The following is a 14966-nucleotide window of genomic DNA, read 5'->3' as shown; positions in this document are numbered from 1 at the left end:
GCATGTATTTTCTATGATGAATTAGACCCTCATAGGCATATTCTTCCACTGTTTTTTTTTTTTGGCCTTATATATTGGTATCTTATTTGAGGTTCTAATTAATTGCATTGCTCCACTATAGGGGTTGGAAAACTTTTTCTGTAAAGGGCCAAATAGTAAACATTTTAGGTTTTGTGAACCATGTGATCCCTTTTTATAACAACTGAATGCTGCTGTAGTGTGAAAACTGTCATAGACAATTCCTGAAAAAATGGGCCTGGTTGTTTCAATAAAACTTGATTAAAAACAAAAACAAGCATGGTCTGGATTTGGCCTTTGGCCATAGTTTGTCAAGCAGTGGATAACACATCAAAACACATAGACACACATACCCTATCTTGTCAAAGATAACGTGAGAATTAGTCTCATTTTTATATACATATTTATAGATATCTAGAAAGCCTTAACTCTGAACTTAGACATTACATTAATCATGCATATACATACCAAAAGGAATTTCAAAGTCATCCAAAGGCTGGGAACCATGATGTTCATGTTGTTCCTAAATGAATCCGCAAAGACATTTATTATTATGAAAAAAATATATAATAGCTATGAGAATTGTTACTTCTTAGGTATAGGCTCAAATCATATAATTCTAGAAATATTTATTTACTATATCAAAGTAGCTCTACAAAGGAATTCTCTAAATTCACAAGTCAATAAATAATAAAAAAGAGCATTACCAACTTAATGCAATTACTAAATTATAATGTGAAATCTCTCTTGCAGAGTAGCTTTAACACTCGAATAGTATCCCCATTCTGTTATTCACAGACTCAACATTTTTGCTAGATGCCTCCAGACATGCTTTTGAGGACTTAATGAAAAAGTCTGCCTTTTAAAATCCATGTAAGCAAACTATTTGTTTGTTTAAGCTGCTATTGCAAAAACTGGTAAACAGTGTTACCAAATTTACAAGGAATATTTAAAAAGATCTGATTTAAAAATATAGGTTATACATTATTCAAAGTGGTCAGGACATGGAAGCAACCAAGTGTCCTACAATAGATGATTGGCTAAAGAAGCTGTGGTATATATATACAGTGGAATATTACTCAGCCATAAGAAGAGATGAAATACTGTCATTTGTAACAACATAGATAAAACTCAAGATAATCATGCTAAGCTAAATAAGCCAGACAGAAGAAGTTGAATATCACATGATATCACTTATATGTGGGATATAAACCTAAAAGCAACAAAGGAACAGGACAAACAAATAGACTCATGAACATGGACTATAGACTAGTGGTTACCAGAAGGTGGGGGCAGGGCAGGCAGGGAGAGAGGGGTGGTAGATGGGATAAAAGGAGTCAAATATATGGTAGCTAAAGGAAACTGGACTTTGGGTGGTAAACACACAATAGAATTACAGATGTTAAATTACAATGTACACCTGAAAATTATATGTGTATTAACCATAACCAACATTACTTACCCCAATAAACTTAATTAAAAAAATAAAATAAAAATAAAATAAAATATAGGCTATATAATAAACTTGTATTTTAGAAATCTTAAGGTGCATAAAAAAGATAGGTGAAACTGTAATAGGACAAACCCAGATAACATATGATGTGCATTAAAATGTCGTAGAAGAAAAACAGTAATTTCAAATATAAAAGTCAAGTAGGCAGATGCTCTACACTACAGTTTTTGATTTACCATCAAGTTGCTTTCCAAATTCATGACTGATGTCTACTGTTCCACGGAGGCACACAGCGGGAATTTATGTACTTAATGATGTAAAAATTCTCCTGGTAACAGTCAGAAGCTTTCAGCAATCACAAGACTACATAAACCACGAAGACATTCTAAACTCTGTGTACATGTATGTACACCAGGGAAGAATGTATAGTGGTTTCTATATACCTTGGGTTTCATAACTATCTCTGAATCATCATCATTAATGATGGCATCCTCTGGTTGGAAAGTCACACTTGGTTTTCTCTTTAGTTTCTCTGATCCTTTTTCTTGTAGCTCTTTTTCAGCTCGTCGTCTTTGCCTGTTAAAAACAACAGTGTAAAATATATTTTTACTATTTTAGTAATATCAGTTTTTTATTTGTATCATGCTATATAGGGGGATAGTTATAAAAACTGTCAAATTATTTTCAATGGCATTTAATTAAATTAGCAAGATATATTCTGCTAGAATACAAGCAAATACAAGCAAAAGTCAGAGACACATGAAAGTTATTTCTAGTTCCTCTACGACTGAACTGACTTTTCTGTGTAAATCACTAGAATCTCAGGCCAGAGTTATACCTTTTAGGTAATTTTTAAACTTTTTTCTGCAGATTCTAAGCTGGCCCTCTCTTCCGAATACCGCCATTCACTTATTTAAAGAAGTTAAGCACACTTAGTCACCTCAGCAAAATCCCAGCAAGGAGAAAAGAGAGGCCTAAAAGTTAAAGGGAAGACTTATTTTTAAGAGGGAATATCTGTTAAAAGTGAAAGGAAACATTTCTTGGAAGAAAGCACTGGGAGTAGAATTTAGGGTCTGAAAAAGCAAAATTTTTAGAGGATTTTTTAGATCAGTATTAATTTACTAGCCGATACCTGTATTGAACATCCATTATGAGTAAAACACTTTAAATACTTTTTATCAGAAGTCACAGCCTTTCTATGTAAGAGTCTAGAGTATGTGGTAAGATGAGTAACAATAAATATTATTGTATTGCACGAGATACCAAATATGTGTGTTCCAAAAGATGACTGCTTACCCTAATACAAAAAAATGTGGAAGAATCCTCTAGCTTATGAATGACAGGAGAGAATTTCTTTCAATTTTTTTTATGAGTTTACTTTAGCCAATCTGATGATTTGATAAGAAGTAAGCTTAAATGCTCGTAAGAATTTTAAAAAATTGAAAAAATAGTATTTGTCTCTCAAATATAGGAATTTTCCTTATCACAAGATGTATTCGAATGCATAAGACAAGACAACTGAACATGCACTTGTGTATAGGACAGGACGTCGAACCAGATAACTTCCATCTTTATAACTAATAAATTTGGAGGTACATGATATTCTCAAATAAAATTTCACTTAAAACTTGCCTTTTTTTACTGTCCTTTCCTTGTCTCACTTCAGATGGTTCTATTTTGACCTTTAGAAGCTGATGGAGCTCAGAGTCACCTCGTTCAAATAAATGTGTTAGTTTCTGTTGGCTTTGCTTAAATGCAATCAGGTTTTCAAGTGGAATAAGCTGTGGGGTTTTGTACTATAAGAAAAAAAACAAAGCATATTAATTTAAATTTACAAACCTCAATTATGCAATGTTAAAAAACATTTGTTTAAACTAAGATATGAAAGAGATAGAACATGTCAAAGGTAACAAATTGATTTGGACTGGTAAAATGAGTATCTAAATCTTAAATGATTTTAGAGTGCTGCAAATTTCAATTGGGTCTTCCTATTTTATACATTTTTTTCCATATTAAAATCTCAAGTGAAATTACATAATGTCTAACATTTAAAGTTCTTTGAAACAGGGAGGATGCAGAAGGGTGGAGGTTATAGACGGAACACATTAGCAGCATGCTGCTAACCTCTGACACTGCATGATGCTAACAGGGGTTCGTGATACTCTTCTAATAAAAAATTTCTTTAAATCCTTCTTAAAAAGTGTACTTTTCCAAGGCTTTAACCTTTTTTTCCTGTTCAGTATATGTTTAGAAGGAAAGAGGCATGGTAAGTACTTCTAAGGAAATAACCATTTTTCCCTATTACTATCTTCAAATCTTAAAAAATACACCACCGGAGAATGAATTACTCAATTTCCTTCCTATCATGGTACACTACTGACTTAGAAAATTAAAGCCTAAACAATTTGAATTTCATAAATCAAAGGTTAAAACTTTGAAAAGGATTTGGTAGGTTTATTAAGATTTAATCTTTGTGTTTTAAGTGTATAATTTGTTTTTTAAATATGCATAACTTCTTACAGACCTGACTCCATTTGACAACTTTAACCTATAAAAGATTCCGGGCAATCATATCACCATTTCTAGGCACCTCCAACAATGCCCTTTCTCTCTCTAGGGACACACACACGTGCGCGCGCACACACACACACACACACGACAGTACTGGTCATTTTATTTTACTACTTATTTCTTCTCTAAGTAGAAGAAATGTGTGTGAAAGAGCAGCAAATTCTGGTATTGATGTACGAGAAGGACCTAAAGCCTTTAAAATACTGATTATTTTAAACCAGATTTTTATATGTTCAATAACAGAAGAATTATTTTTATAAAAGAAATGTATAAGAGCTTATCATTGAATGTATAGTATTTATAGTATGAAAAATGCAGGACTGTGCTTTTGCATCATCCTGTAAAAAACATTACCATATTTTCCTGAGACAGACATGAATGAAGTAATAATAGCTTTGGGGATTTTCTTTCTTCTGCTACAGTACTGACAGGTATTGAGGGAACTGTAACTGATGCTCTTGAGACAGAAGAAAATACATTCGGAGGCTTAAGTTGCAGGTGCAATAACGGAAGTCCATAGGAATTCTGAGAAGATATCTCGAGGGGTCCTGGCTTAACATTAAACAGTTTTTCGGGTTTCATAAATATTGAAGAATCCTGTTGAGGTGTCAAGTTTTCTTGTCCCATATACTGATCCGAGTTCATATGCTTAGGAATTTCTGTATTTACTGTTTTTTCCCATTTCTTCTGCTCGACTGCCTTTTTTATGGCTTCCGTATTATACTGGCTCAAATTCAAATGGGACGCTGAAGTAGTGTGCACTCCTCTCTGTGGCAGAGGAGGATGTGAGGAGTCAGATGATCCCCATGCCTCCCTTGGCTGTGGCGGAGGCCTGAAGGGAACCTGTGGAACTCTTTCTGTATGGAAGGAAAGAGGCTTAAATTCATGCTTAGGCTGAAACTGAAGCAAAGGAAAACCATCACCAGGTCTGAAAGCTTTTGCAGCTGGGATAAGTCTAGGTGTCTTCGGAATGGCAGAAGATAAAGACAAGAGGTAGAGGTGAGTATTTGCAGCAGGAGCTGAAGACAACGAAGTGGTTGGTAAGCTTTGAGATGCTGGAGGTAATCCTCCATTTTGGGGCTGGCCTGCTAATTGACAAGGAACACTCCCATGTGGAACATTCTGGAAAAGAAAAAAAGCTACTAGGTAAGCTTAGGATATATTAAAAACTCCTTATTTTGTAAATGATGTTCAATATGTTTGGAGGAGTGAAATATAGTAACTGCCAAAAATATTATCTACTCAAATAATAAAATCGACAGTTGAACTACTAGGACAACTTTATCGTATTTTTAAATGCAAGTTACCTGTGACTTTCCATTACTATTTTGATCAGGCTGCACGATTCCTGTGGGGCAGTGTGGGCCATTCTTGCCAGGCTCTCTCGTGTGCTCTCCTCCCATGGACTGAGGATTAATGAAAAATCTTTCCTTCACATTTCTTCTGGCGTCTTCAACACTACTCCCTCTTGCAGGATTTGATACCTGGCTTCTCGCCAAATGCATAGTCTGAGACTGCTGTAGAAGGTGATGTATATCTGGGAGATTAGCAAAGGATGATCCTACTATTTGCATTAGGCTCATGAAGTTGATCTGTTGCAGCTATAATAAAATAAAAATTAAAGAAACATCTTAAAATATAATGAAAAAATTTAAGAAATCAACAACAGTCATCTGAGTATTCCACAATAGTCATACCTTTGTCTTAATATCTGTGAGACCCATGAATGCTGAACAGGAAGCATAGCTGGGAGAGATTTTTTTAAAAAAAAAAGGGAAAAAAAGAATAGTTTCCTGTGTCCAAGGAGTTATCAACTGGGAATATAAACTCATGAATGAGATTTAGGACCATTTGTGAAGCAGTTTACATAAACATCCCAGGGATCATAAAGGAGTGATATGATGGAGTGGGGTGAGGGTAATTAAAGAATTCCTAAAATGGGTGTCTCATGAACAGATTTTCAGGAAAGAACAGCAGAGATTAGCAAACGAGTAAAGAATGAGGAGTTCCCATGGAAGGGCTAACTAGGTGAAAGGCACTTGTGCTGCACATTAGAACCACCTGAGCAGCATTTTTAAAAAATCCCGATGGCCAAATCACACCCCACGCCAATAAAATCAGAATGTCAGGATAGGAGCCAGGATTATTATTTTTTAAGATAACCATGTGATTTCAACGTGCAAAAAAGCTTGGGAACCACTAGGATACACACTGGTTTGGATGGAACAGGAAATTTATAGCAGCTATAACGAGAAGATATGCAGTGCAGTAGTCTTCAAACTTTAGCATGCATAATAATTGCCTAGAGGATTTCAAGAACTCTTTGCTGAGTCCCATTCCCAGGGCTACTGATTTCAATAGGCCTGGGAAGGGGGCCTGAAAATTTGCCATTTCTAACATCTAAGTGATGCTAATTTTACTGGTCTAGGGACCACACTGAGAACCAATGATTTTGTGAAATACAGTGGGAAATAAGGGAAGGTAAAAGCTGGGTGGGGAGTCTTTCAAGACAACAGAATAATTTGCTTTTGGGAAAACAAACCAATAAGGAAACATAGAAGGTTAAAAATACAAGGTACCCTTCAATTACATATACATTAAAAATATACATCCTTATTACAAAAGAAAATACAGAAAAGCATAAAAAGAAAGTAAAACACATTCATAATCTTATCCCCAGAGGTAACTAATACTGATCTTTTCATGTATTTCCTTTCACTATTTGTATTTTTAAAACAATATTGGCAACATAAAGTATACAAATTTGTACCTGAAATTTAAACAGGAAAATAGAGTATTAAAACAATACCTGAAAAAGAATGTCATAGAAAAGACATATATAAGATAATGGAAGTATGAAGTTCTGAGACTCTAAGGTTGGCTACAACTCTAGAAATAAAAAGTGGATATACTGACAGTGCGGGCAAAACAAGCAAGAGGGCATAGAGAAACACTGGCTATGGGTAGTGAAAGGCGGCAAGGGTGACCATGACAGTGATTCTTACTCTTGTGTGCATCAGGATTATTTGGAGAATTTGTTAAATATGCAGAGCAGTGACCAGCAAAGTCCCTAGGAAATCCAAAAACGAATTTGAGAAATGCTTTTAAAACTTTAAGCTGGTAAAACAGATGGTATTATTAAATGGAAAAGGAAATGAAGGAACCAGGGAGAATAAGAATAAAGTCAGTTCAATAAGTTTCATGGGACAGTGGGCCATACTGGAAAAGTATTCTCATCAGGGCCTGTAAGTTCAAAGAAATCAAGTATCACAAATATAAAAATGGTATATCACATCACTTAAAAGGATATGGAAGAGAATGTAGAACACATGAGTAGAGGATTAGGGAAATTAATGTTTAAGGAATGAAACAGAAAAGGGAAATAATTTTAAATTGTTAGTAGTAAAAAGGATAACGAGGTGAAAAAAATATGATGGAAGTTAAAGTGAACGTTACTTTAAAACGCAGCTGACAATTTCAAACCAAGACAAAATTTGAGATTAAGAAATATGATGTGACAGGCTATGTTAGAAAATAACATTTGGATACCTCTGAACAGGCGTCCACTGGTCTGGTTTGATTATCCCCCACTTCACTTTTGGGCACAGCTCTGCATCTCAAAGAAGTCACTGTGGAAAGTGGGTAGCTCAGCCTAGAGTTAGCCCTAGAGTTAGGAACTTCTGAATGACAGGGTGTCCGAAGAAGCCCGGTGATTTAATTTTTAACTTGTCCGTTTCTGGATGTCTGTTCATATTTCAAAACCTTACATATATATCATGTGTAGATTTACTTATTTATATGGAGATGTGCTTACCTGAACTAATTTAAACATTTCATCTTCGAGCATCTGCCTAACAGAATCGGAAGAATCCGGTAATCGAACCCTGGGTTCATTTCTCTGGGTCTGCTGGGGTGCTGGCAAAGGTGTCTGTGAAGCAACATCGACTCCATTTGACACCAAAGGTGGAACTGAGGAAGATTTATCTTTAAATGCAGAGATCTGTGCGCTACGTGTGGAAGCATGTAAATACAAATTACACATAAATCAAGAAAAAAAAAATTAGATGTCTATAACCGGAATATTCTGATCTTATTTTTTCTTCTACTTTAAAGGCTTTCTGGAAGTTTTCAAAAAATGTAAACCCGAAGCCACTCTCTTTGTATCCCTTGGCCATTAGACCCATTTGCCATCAGCAGTTATTCATCTGAATGCCTTCATCAAGGGACATGTACCGTCTAGTCAGCCACGGTGCCCTCCCTATGGTGTTACAACCCGGACAGTACAATGTATTTTATTTGCCTGGTCCCTGCAGGCATCTGAGTTGGAGACCTGTTTAATAATTCTGATTAGCTGTATAGACTATGTAATTTGGCTTAAGAATATTTTTTTTGGCCAATTTTAATAACCCAGAATGGAATTAAGGAAACTAGGGAACATATAGGATAAAAAAATGTTTAATTCTGAAATAAGTACAGCAAACTCCTGCTGATCATCATTTAAAGTGAAACAACAAGTGCTGTGAACATTTCATTTCCAAACGAATCACAGTTCATACTTATGATTAAATCCTAACCAAAAAAAAAAAAAAAAAAAGCTTATTTAAATATAAAAGTTACAGGTCAAAGTATTTTTTTAATAAAATGATTGTTTTGGGATGATTCCTTAAGCATAGCAAGTACTCAATGTTTTCCAAGCAAATCTATTTCATACACTAAGTAAGGAACTAGGCATTATATCCGAATAAAATGACCATTGTCTCTAAAAAGAAAAGCACATATTGAATTGCATTTAGATTTATTTGGGCTTGCACACATCCCCTTTCAGCAGTATTTGCCTTTTATCAAGCATCTAATGTACTCACTAATAAGACTTTATTTGGCAAATCCATGAAAAAAGGTATTAGAACTAACTTGCTCATTTTAAGACATATTTACTGGCCTTTGCTTATAACAAGTGGCAAGAAGATAAATTCTAATTACGGAAAATTTTGCTAAAGTAAAGCTGTGCTATATTATCTTATTTCAGCAAGATTTCTACACAATAAACACAGTGTTCAAGCTCTGTAAAAAAAAATTCAAAAGGCAGAAGTGGATGAACCTGTATTCTAATTAAATTAAAATAAAAGAATTAAAAGCATTTTATATGCTATTAGAAACCTGTTAGAGGTTGAAAATGAGCAACCACTATATCTTTTCATAATATATCCACTGTTCTTAAATAGTTCCTGTATGTCTTTAAAACAATCGTTAGAACATCTTTCCATAAAAAAACTTAAAGGTGTCAGAAATGTGCACTTATTTGACTTTTTAAAACAATTTATTTTTCTAATTGAAGAAATGACTTAAAATTTTTTAATTTTTAATCATTGCTTCATGTTGCTTTCCTTTTATTCTCCTAGTTTTTGGTGAAAATGTTTAGTAATTATTTCAAAAATTTCGCTTCATTATCTATTTGTAAAACATGAGATTATATTAAAATGATAAGTATGCAAAAATTCTTACCTAGAAACTTCTGAACTTGTATCTACACAAAATGAATGGGGAAGGGCATGTTCAGGGCTTGAAAAGTCTTCGCTCATACTATAATTAAAAATTAATAAATAATTGATTAGGAAGCAAGATATTCTTCACATTACCTAAGGTACAAGTGATCAAACCCTCATCCATCTAAATGTCTAAAAGTCCTCTAATCCTCTGTAATGCTTAGCTCATAATTACAATCTGTTTACGTCTGTCTCCATAGCAATTCACAACAGATTCAAGTGAAAGCAAAGACTATGTCTGGATGGCTTATCATATGACTTGAATATGGCTGAGAGCTTGGCAACAGAGATAAAATCTAAAATGAGGGGACAAATGAGGTTACTTGGGACCTCAAATTTCACCTATGGAAGAGACAGACACTTTGCTTAGGAATACTACAGACCCCATTATCACATTTTAAACTATAAGGACTGGTTTTTTTTTATTAATAGAAATGTCTATATTACTTGTAAAGGCACATTAAATATATTCTTTTTGTTAATTACCCACAGAAGAGCTGAACAAATTTGTATATTCAGAAGAGAAAGAAAAATCTAATTGTGTTCTCTTATGCGACATAATTCTAAAATTCTAAACTTCACAAATTTTGAAAATTAAGAAATTGTTCCTAAGTGGCAACAAATGAAAACTGCCTTCAGCAGTCCTTGAAGTAACAATAAGCTAGCCAGCAGAGTATGGATACATCAGAGCCTTAAACAGTGTGTGTAATTGTACGACAGCAGTAAAAGATTATACATATATATATTATGTTTCATAATGGTTCTTCATTTGATCCAATAAAAATGGAATCAGTATGAAAGGCTGCTTCCCTAATTAGCAGCTGAATAAACTGTGGTCTATTTACAGCTATATTTTACTTTGCTAGGCTGATAGTCATGGCTGAACAAAAGACATTTTAGATATCATTATTTATTTTACTCTACCAAAATGCAGAAGTATGACATTTACTAAAAATCACTGCTCTAAGCTGAAGTTACAATTTCGCTAGAAATATAATACCTCCATAAAATACATATTGTAAATTATAAGAAAAATCTCTTTATCAAGCAATTCCTAGATGAGCCTTGAGAGCCTTCAGCTTTGTCCACTGAGGTAAACAAGGCAGTTACAACCACTTCCTTATCTTTTCCCCTTACCCTTTCTGTCCAGTTGATTTTTGCTCCATATATGTCTCCAATGGTTCCCTGGGACACTGAACCCCTTCTGTGGAATGCTGTTAAAATTAATAGTAGCCAAAAAGAAAAGAGGTGAAACAAATAGGTATCACCATCCTAGGTATCTTGAGTTCCATATCAGCCACTTGCCCAGAGTGACAACAGTTTAAAAGCAAGTGAGAAACTAAATATTAAAATGTTCTACCAGTCCTGCCCTGACCATATCCTGATACTGTATGCACTGCCTTTGGCCCATCACCCTGAGCCACTGAGCATATTAAAGTACAAAGACAGATGTTGTTACTAGAAATCCTTTATAAAGCATTTACGAATACATTTACATACAACCATCACTACATGATAGGCAAGTACACTGTGATAAAAAATGCAGAATCATGAAAAACTAATCCTTTTTAAAGGAATTGTTTCAGTAATTAGAAATGTCTGTGTTCCATCTGGTAATCCAGTATATGGCGTTTTAAGAAAAATACATAGTGTATACATGTGTAAAAACTACATACTATAGCTGAATTATATATTTTGAATAAAGAATACTTTCATTACTCTTGATTAACCTTCTATATCAGTTTATGAAATAAAAATTGCATTGCCTAAAATTATAAGACATCTTACTAATCGTATATTTTCAGTGAAAGAAAAATGCTGCATGGCATGGCTATACTCTATAATCTATGGTGTACTTTTAAAAGAAATAACTTTAGTTGCATGTATTAAATAAAAACAGGTATAATTTAAATCATTTTATCCACTATTTATTGACTTACTTCTTCTGAATGCTGTGGTAATGTCTGCATGTCAACAGCAATACTAGGACTTTTGAGACTTTCAACAGGTTCTTTGGCATCTTCTATAAGGAAATAAGGAGGAAAAGAAAACTGTTTGAAAAATGACCAATTATTTTGGGGGGAGGTTTAGGAATATTACAGGAAACAAATATAATGGCAGAAATATTTTCTATCCTCTTTAAAGAAAGTTTTTAGAACACCTGGAGACAATCCCTCTTCATCACGTAAATCTGAAAGGAGCCTTAAGAGGCTTCATATCAGTGCATATAAAGCTTCATAAAGCTTCAAAGTTACAATTTCATTAGAAATATAATACCTCCATAAAATATATATTGTAAATTTTAAGGAAGACTGCCAAGGAAAGTTCATAGAATTGGTTCATAGAAAAGAAGAGGCCCATAACAATTACATAAGCAAGGCAAAAGGCCTGACAATTTAAATTTAGATTATGAGTTAATGTGTTTAATATTTGATAAATATTACCTTCTCTTTTAATTTTTGGTTTTAGGCTATTATAACATACTAATTTAGATATAAGACTAAGCAAGTTATCATAGGTAATCAGTCATCAATTTCAAATTAATAAAGTCAAACCAAAAAATTAGCCAAATGAACTGACCTTCATAGACTGAAAGGTACGTATTCACTTCCTCCTGTGTAAATGTTTCTACTTCTAAAAGATCCTCATCAATACCTATACGTTCTTTTTCAGTATCACCAGTGACAGAAATAATCTCATTATTGGTTTCTTTTATTTCAGGATCTTCGGCTTCAGTTGGCATTCTACTGACAAAAATGAAGTAGCTAAAATTATAACTCATTCTTGGAAACAAAGAGCTTGCTTTCATTTGATTTGAACAAACTTGGCTTTCATATTTATAAAGTTCTTGCTTTTAAACATATCTGGTCCATAGTAGAAGCTCAATAAAAGGTTTTTATTTACTCAAAAGATTAGAATGACTTTGATTTAACTAAATCTGCCATTCTCACAAAGGAATCTTTCTGCTATAAAGGCTTCGGCCTTGATGTTCAAAGATAAAAACTCATAGCATTGCTTCATGTGTAAAAATGGATGAAGTGATTAGTTCAACTTCCTCCGATATAAGAAATCAATTAATATAATAAAGAAATCTCTTAGGGTGAATTAGTTCCTCTCTTAGAAGATGTAAGCTAAACTAACATGAAAGAAACGATTTGCAATGAATTGTTGAAGCACTTCAGAAAGTGCTCACTTCCTGATTCTCTAGTTCAAAGAAATGCTTACTCCTTTAACTTTCAAGGGTTAAATTCTTCCCTTTAAGCCTAAACACCAAACGAAGTATCATTACCAACTGAAAATAGGCTATCATCAGCAACTTACATCAAGGTACTTTGACAATGTTCATTTTGATCATTTCTTTCCTCAGGCCCGCCCTGAGTGGAAACTGCAACAGAACAGCCAACATCTGTTTTGCAATCACTCTTAACATTGGGTCCACTCTGAGACTGAGTGTAATGATTCTCCTGCACCTAAAACAAGCCATTTGTAGTATTTAGATTTCATTATTAAATCCCATACTTTCCGTCATGTTTTCATATTGTTAACACTTACTACAGAACTTCTCTTGGTTAAGTTTCTTGTTCATTTATCAAGCGTACAGTGCACATCTACAACTCAATATTTGATGCTGAAGCAATGACCAAGTCTTTATTCCACTGGGATATAACAAACCTGACCACCTGAAGAGTACTCAAAAGAAATCAGCCTTACAAATTTGTAAGGTATATCACCAATGTTTTAGGTCACAAAACAATAGCAATAAAAATGCAAAGTTTTCTTCATTTAATTCTCTTTGCTATTATAAAAACATTTAGTAATTATTTCAAAATGACAGTGGGCAAAAATATATGCAGCTAAAAATACAATGTATCTCTTTTGTTTCTTACTTAGAAACTTAGGTATGTACTACCTAGAAACACAAATTTCAATGAAAACGAATATCAGACTATCTTATAAATTACTTTAAGATAACAGAAACTGACCTAAAAAAAAACAAACCTGCAAAAATTCATTAAAAATAAAACAAACACATATACACACTCATTCGTACCCCTCATCCAAGAATAAATGATTTTAGAATGAAGGTGCTTTAAAATAGAACAAATGCAGAATTAGAAAATGGAGGGAGGTCAACTAAGATGATGACATATGAGGCTCCTAAACTCCTCTCCTCCCACAAACACACTAAATGTACAACTACACATGGAGCAATTACTGCAGAACGAAATCCAGAAACTGACTCCTATACATCAAGTGAATGAGAAAATACACTGAAACATGCTGGAAAGGCTGAGACACTCCATGTAAACCCATAGCAAATAGGGAACTATTAGGAAGGAACTCCCAAGTCCCAGCTTCCCACTAGGAGCAAAGAATTTGGAACTCACATTTAGTGCCCTAACTTTTAAGACTCCCACTTGAGGGGCAGGACTCCAAAACACCTATCCATGAAAGACAATAAGTCTTGCATCCACAAGGCCCTCAAGACCACAGCAAACAAAGAAGCAGTTTTAACAAGTGCCTGAGCACAAATGGCCTCTATCTCCACAGGGCTCAGCACAGAGGCAGGTAAAAACACCCACCTCCCAGTTTTCTCCTGGAAGAAGTCTACCTGTGTACTTTGAAAGCTGCTGCCTAAGGGTTAGGCTTATTATTTAGCACACATTGAAGGGTTGGTCATGATCCCCAGGGACTAGGGAAGCTGATAGACACCTCCCCAGCCTTCCCCATCTAGCCCTCTCCTATTCACCAGCATCTCCCTGCAAGGAGCTGGTACATACATCTGGCGCCTAGCTTTTGCAGCTGCTGACTAAGGGACAGGTTCTCAGATTACCTGTCCCTGATAGCCAATGGAGCTTGCATTCATGAGTCTCACAACTGCAAACAAAGAAGCAGTTATTAATGGGTGCAAGAGCATCCTCCTGTAGCTATATACCTGGGTCCAATCCACAGCGAGCAGGCAAAGACACCCATCTTCCAGTTCCTTCCTCAAAAGGCCTTAACTACATACTTTGCCACATGCTGCCTGAGAATCTGGCTTCTCATCAGCCTTTACGTAGAGAATAAATGTGATCCACTCTGATGGAATACTGAGGGGGCTAGGCATACCCTCAACGACTTGGAGCCACTGAGAACAAAGAAGGAGGCTTAGACAATAACAAAGGTTTCAGAGATGACCAATAGCTCAACCCAGGTTAATTGACAAGATTCATCTCCTACACAAGACCACTCTGTCTAGACTGGGAGATGTGGCTGTTTCACTGAATGTGCAGAAATCAACACAGAGGCAAGGAAAGTGAAGAAACAAAGGAAAATTTTCTAAGCAAATAAACAAGATAAATCACCAGAAATCTAGATCCTATAATATCACTTAAAAATTT

General features: G+C 34.7%; 1 protein-coding gene across 11 annotated transcripts in view; it reads right to left on the bottom strand.

Annotated features, from left to right (window-relative positions):
• The window catches only part of CPLANE1 (ciliogenesis and planar polarity effector 1), an 87501-nt gene that overhangs the window by 30532 nt on the left and 42003 nt on the right, over positions 1–14966 (bottom strand). For 10 of the 11 annotated variants that reach the window (XM_036225478.1, XM_036225479.1, XM_016142468.2 and 7 more), the window contains 11 exons: positions 12907–13055; positions 12166–12332; positions 11526–11608; positions 10723–10799; positions 9545–9622; positions 7857–8049; positions 5350–5643; positions 4397–5164; positions 3104–3267; positions 1915–2047; positions 487–541 (listed from right to left, as the gene is read on the bottom strand). In XM_036225478.1, the coding sequence (XP_036081371.1) occupies positions 487–541; positions 1915–2047; positions 3104–3267; positions 4397–5164; positions 5350–5643; positions 7857–8049; positions 9545–9622; positions 10723–10799; positions 11526–11608; positions 12166–12332; positions 12907–13055 (2161 nt within the window). The remainder of the gene's footprint in view (positions 1–486; positions 542–1914; positions 2048–3103; positions 3268–4396; positions 5165–5349; positions 5644–7856; positions 8050–9544; positions 9623–10722; positions 10800–11525; positions 11609–12165; positions 12333–12906; positions 13056–14966) is intronic. The other variant, XM_036225481.1, reaches the window with a different exon arrangement.

The sequence above is a fragment of the Rousettus aegyptiacus genome, unplaced genomic scaffold, assembly GCF_014176215.1.
Source record: "Rousettus aegyptiacus isolate mRouAeg1 unplaced genomic scaffold, mRouAeg1.p scaffold_m13_p_8, whole genome shotgun sequence".
NCBI lineage: Eukaryota > Metazoa > Chordata > Mammalia > Chiroptera > Pteropodidae > Rousettus > Rousettus aegyptiacus.
This window is presented reverse-complemented; position numbering and strand designations above follow the sequence as displayed.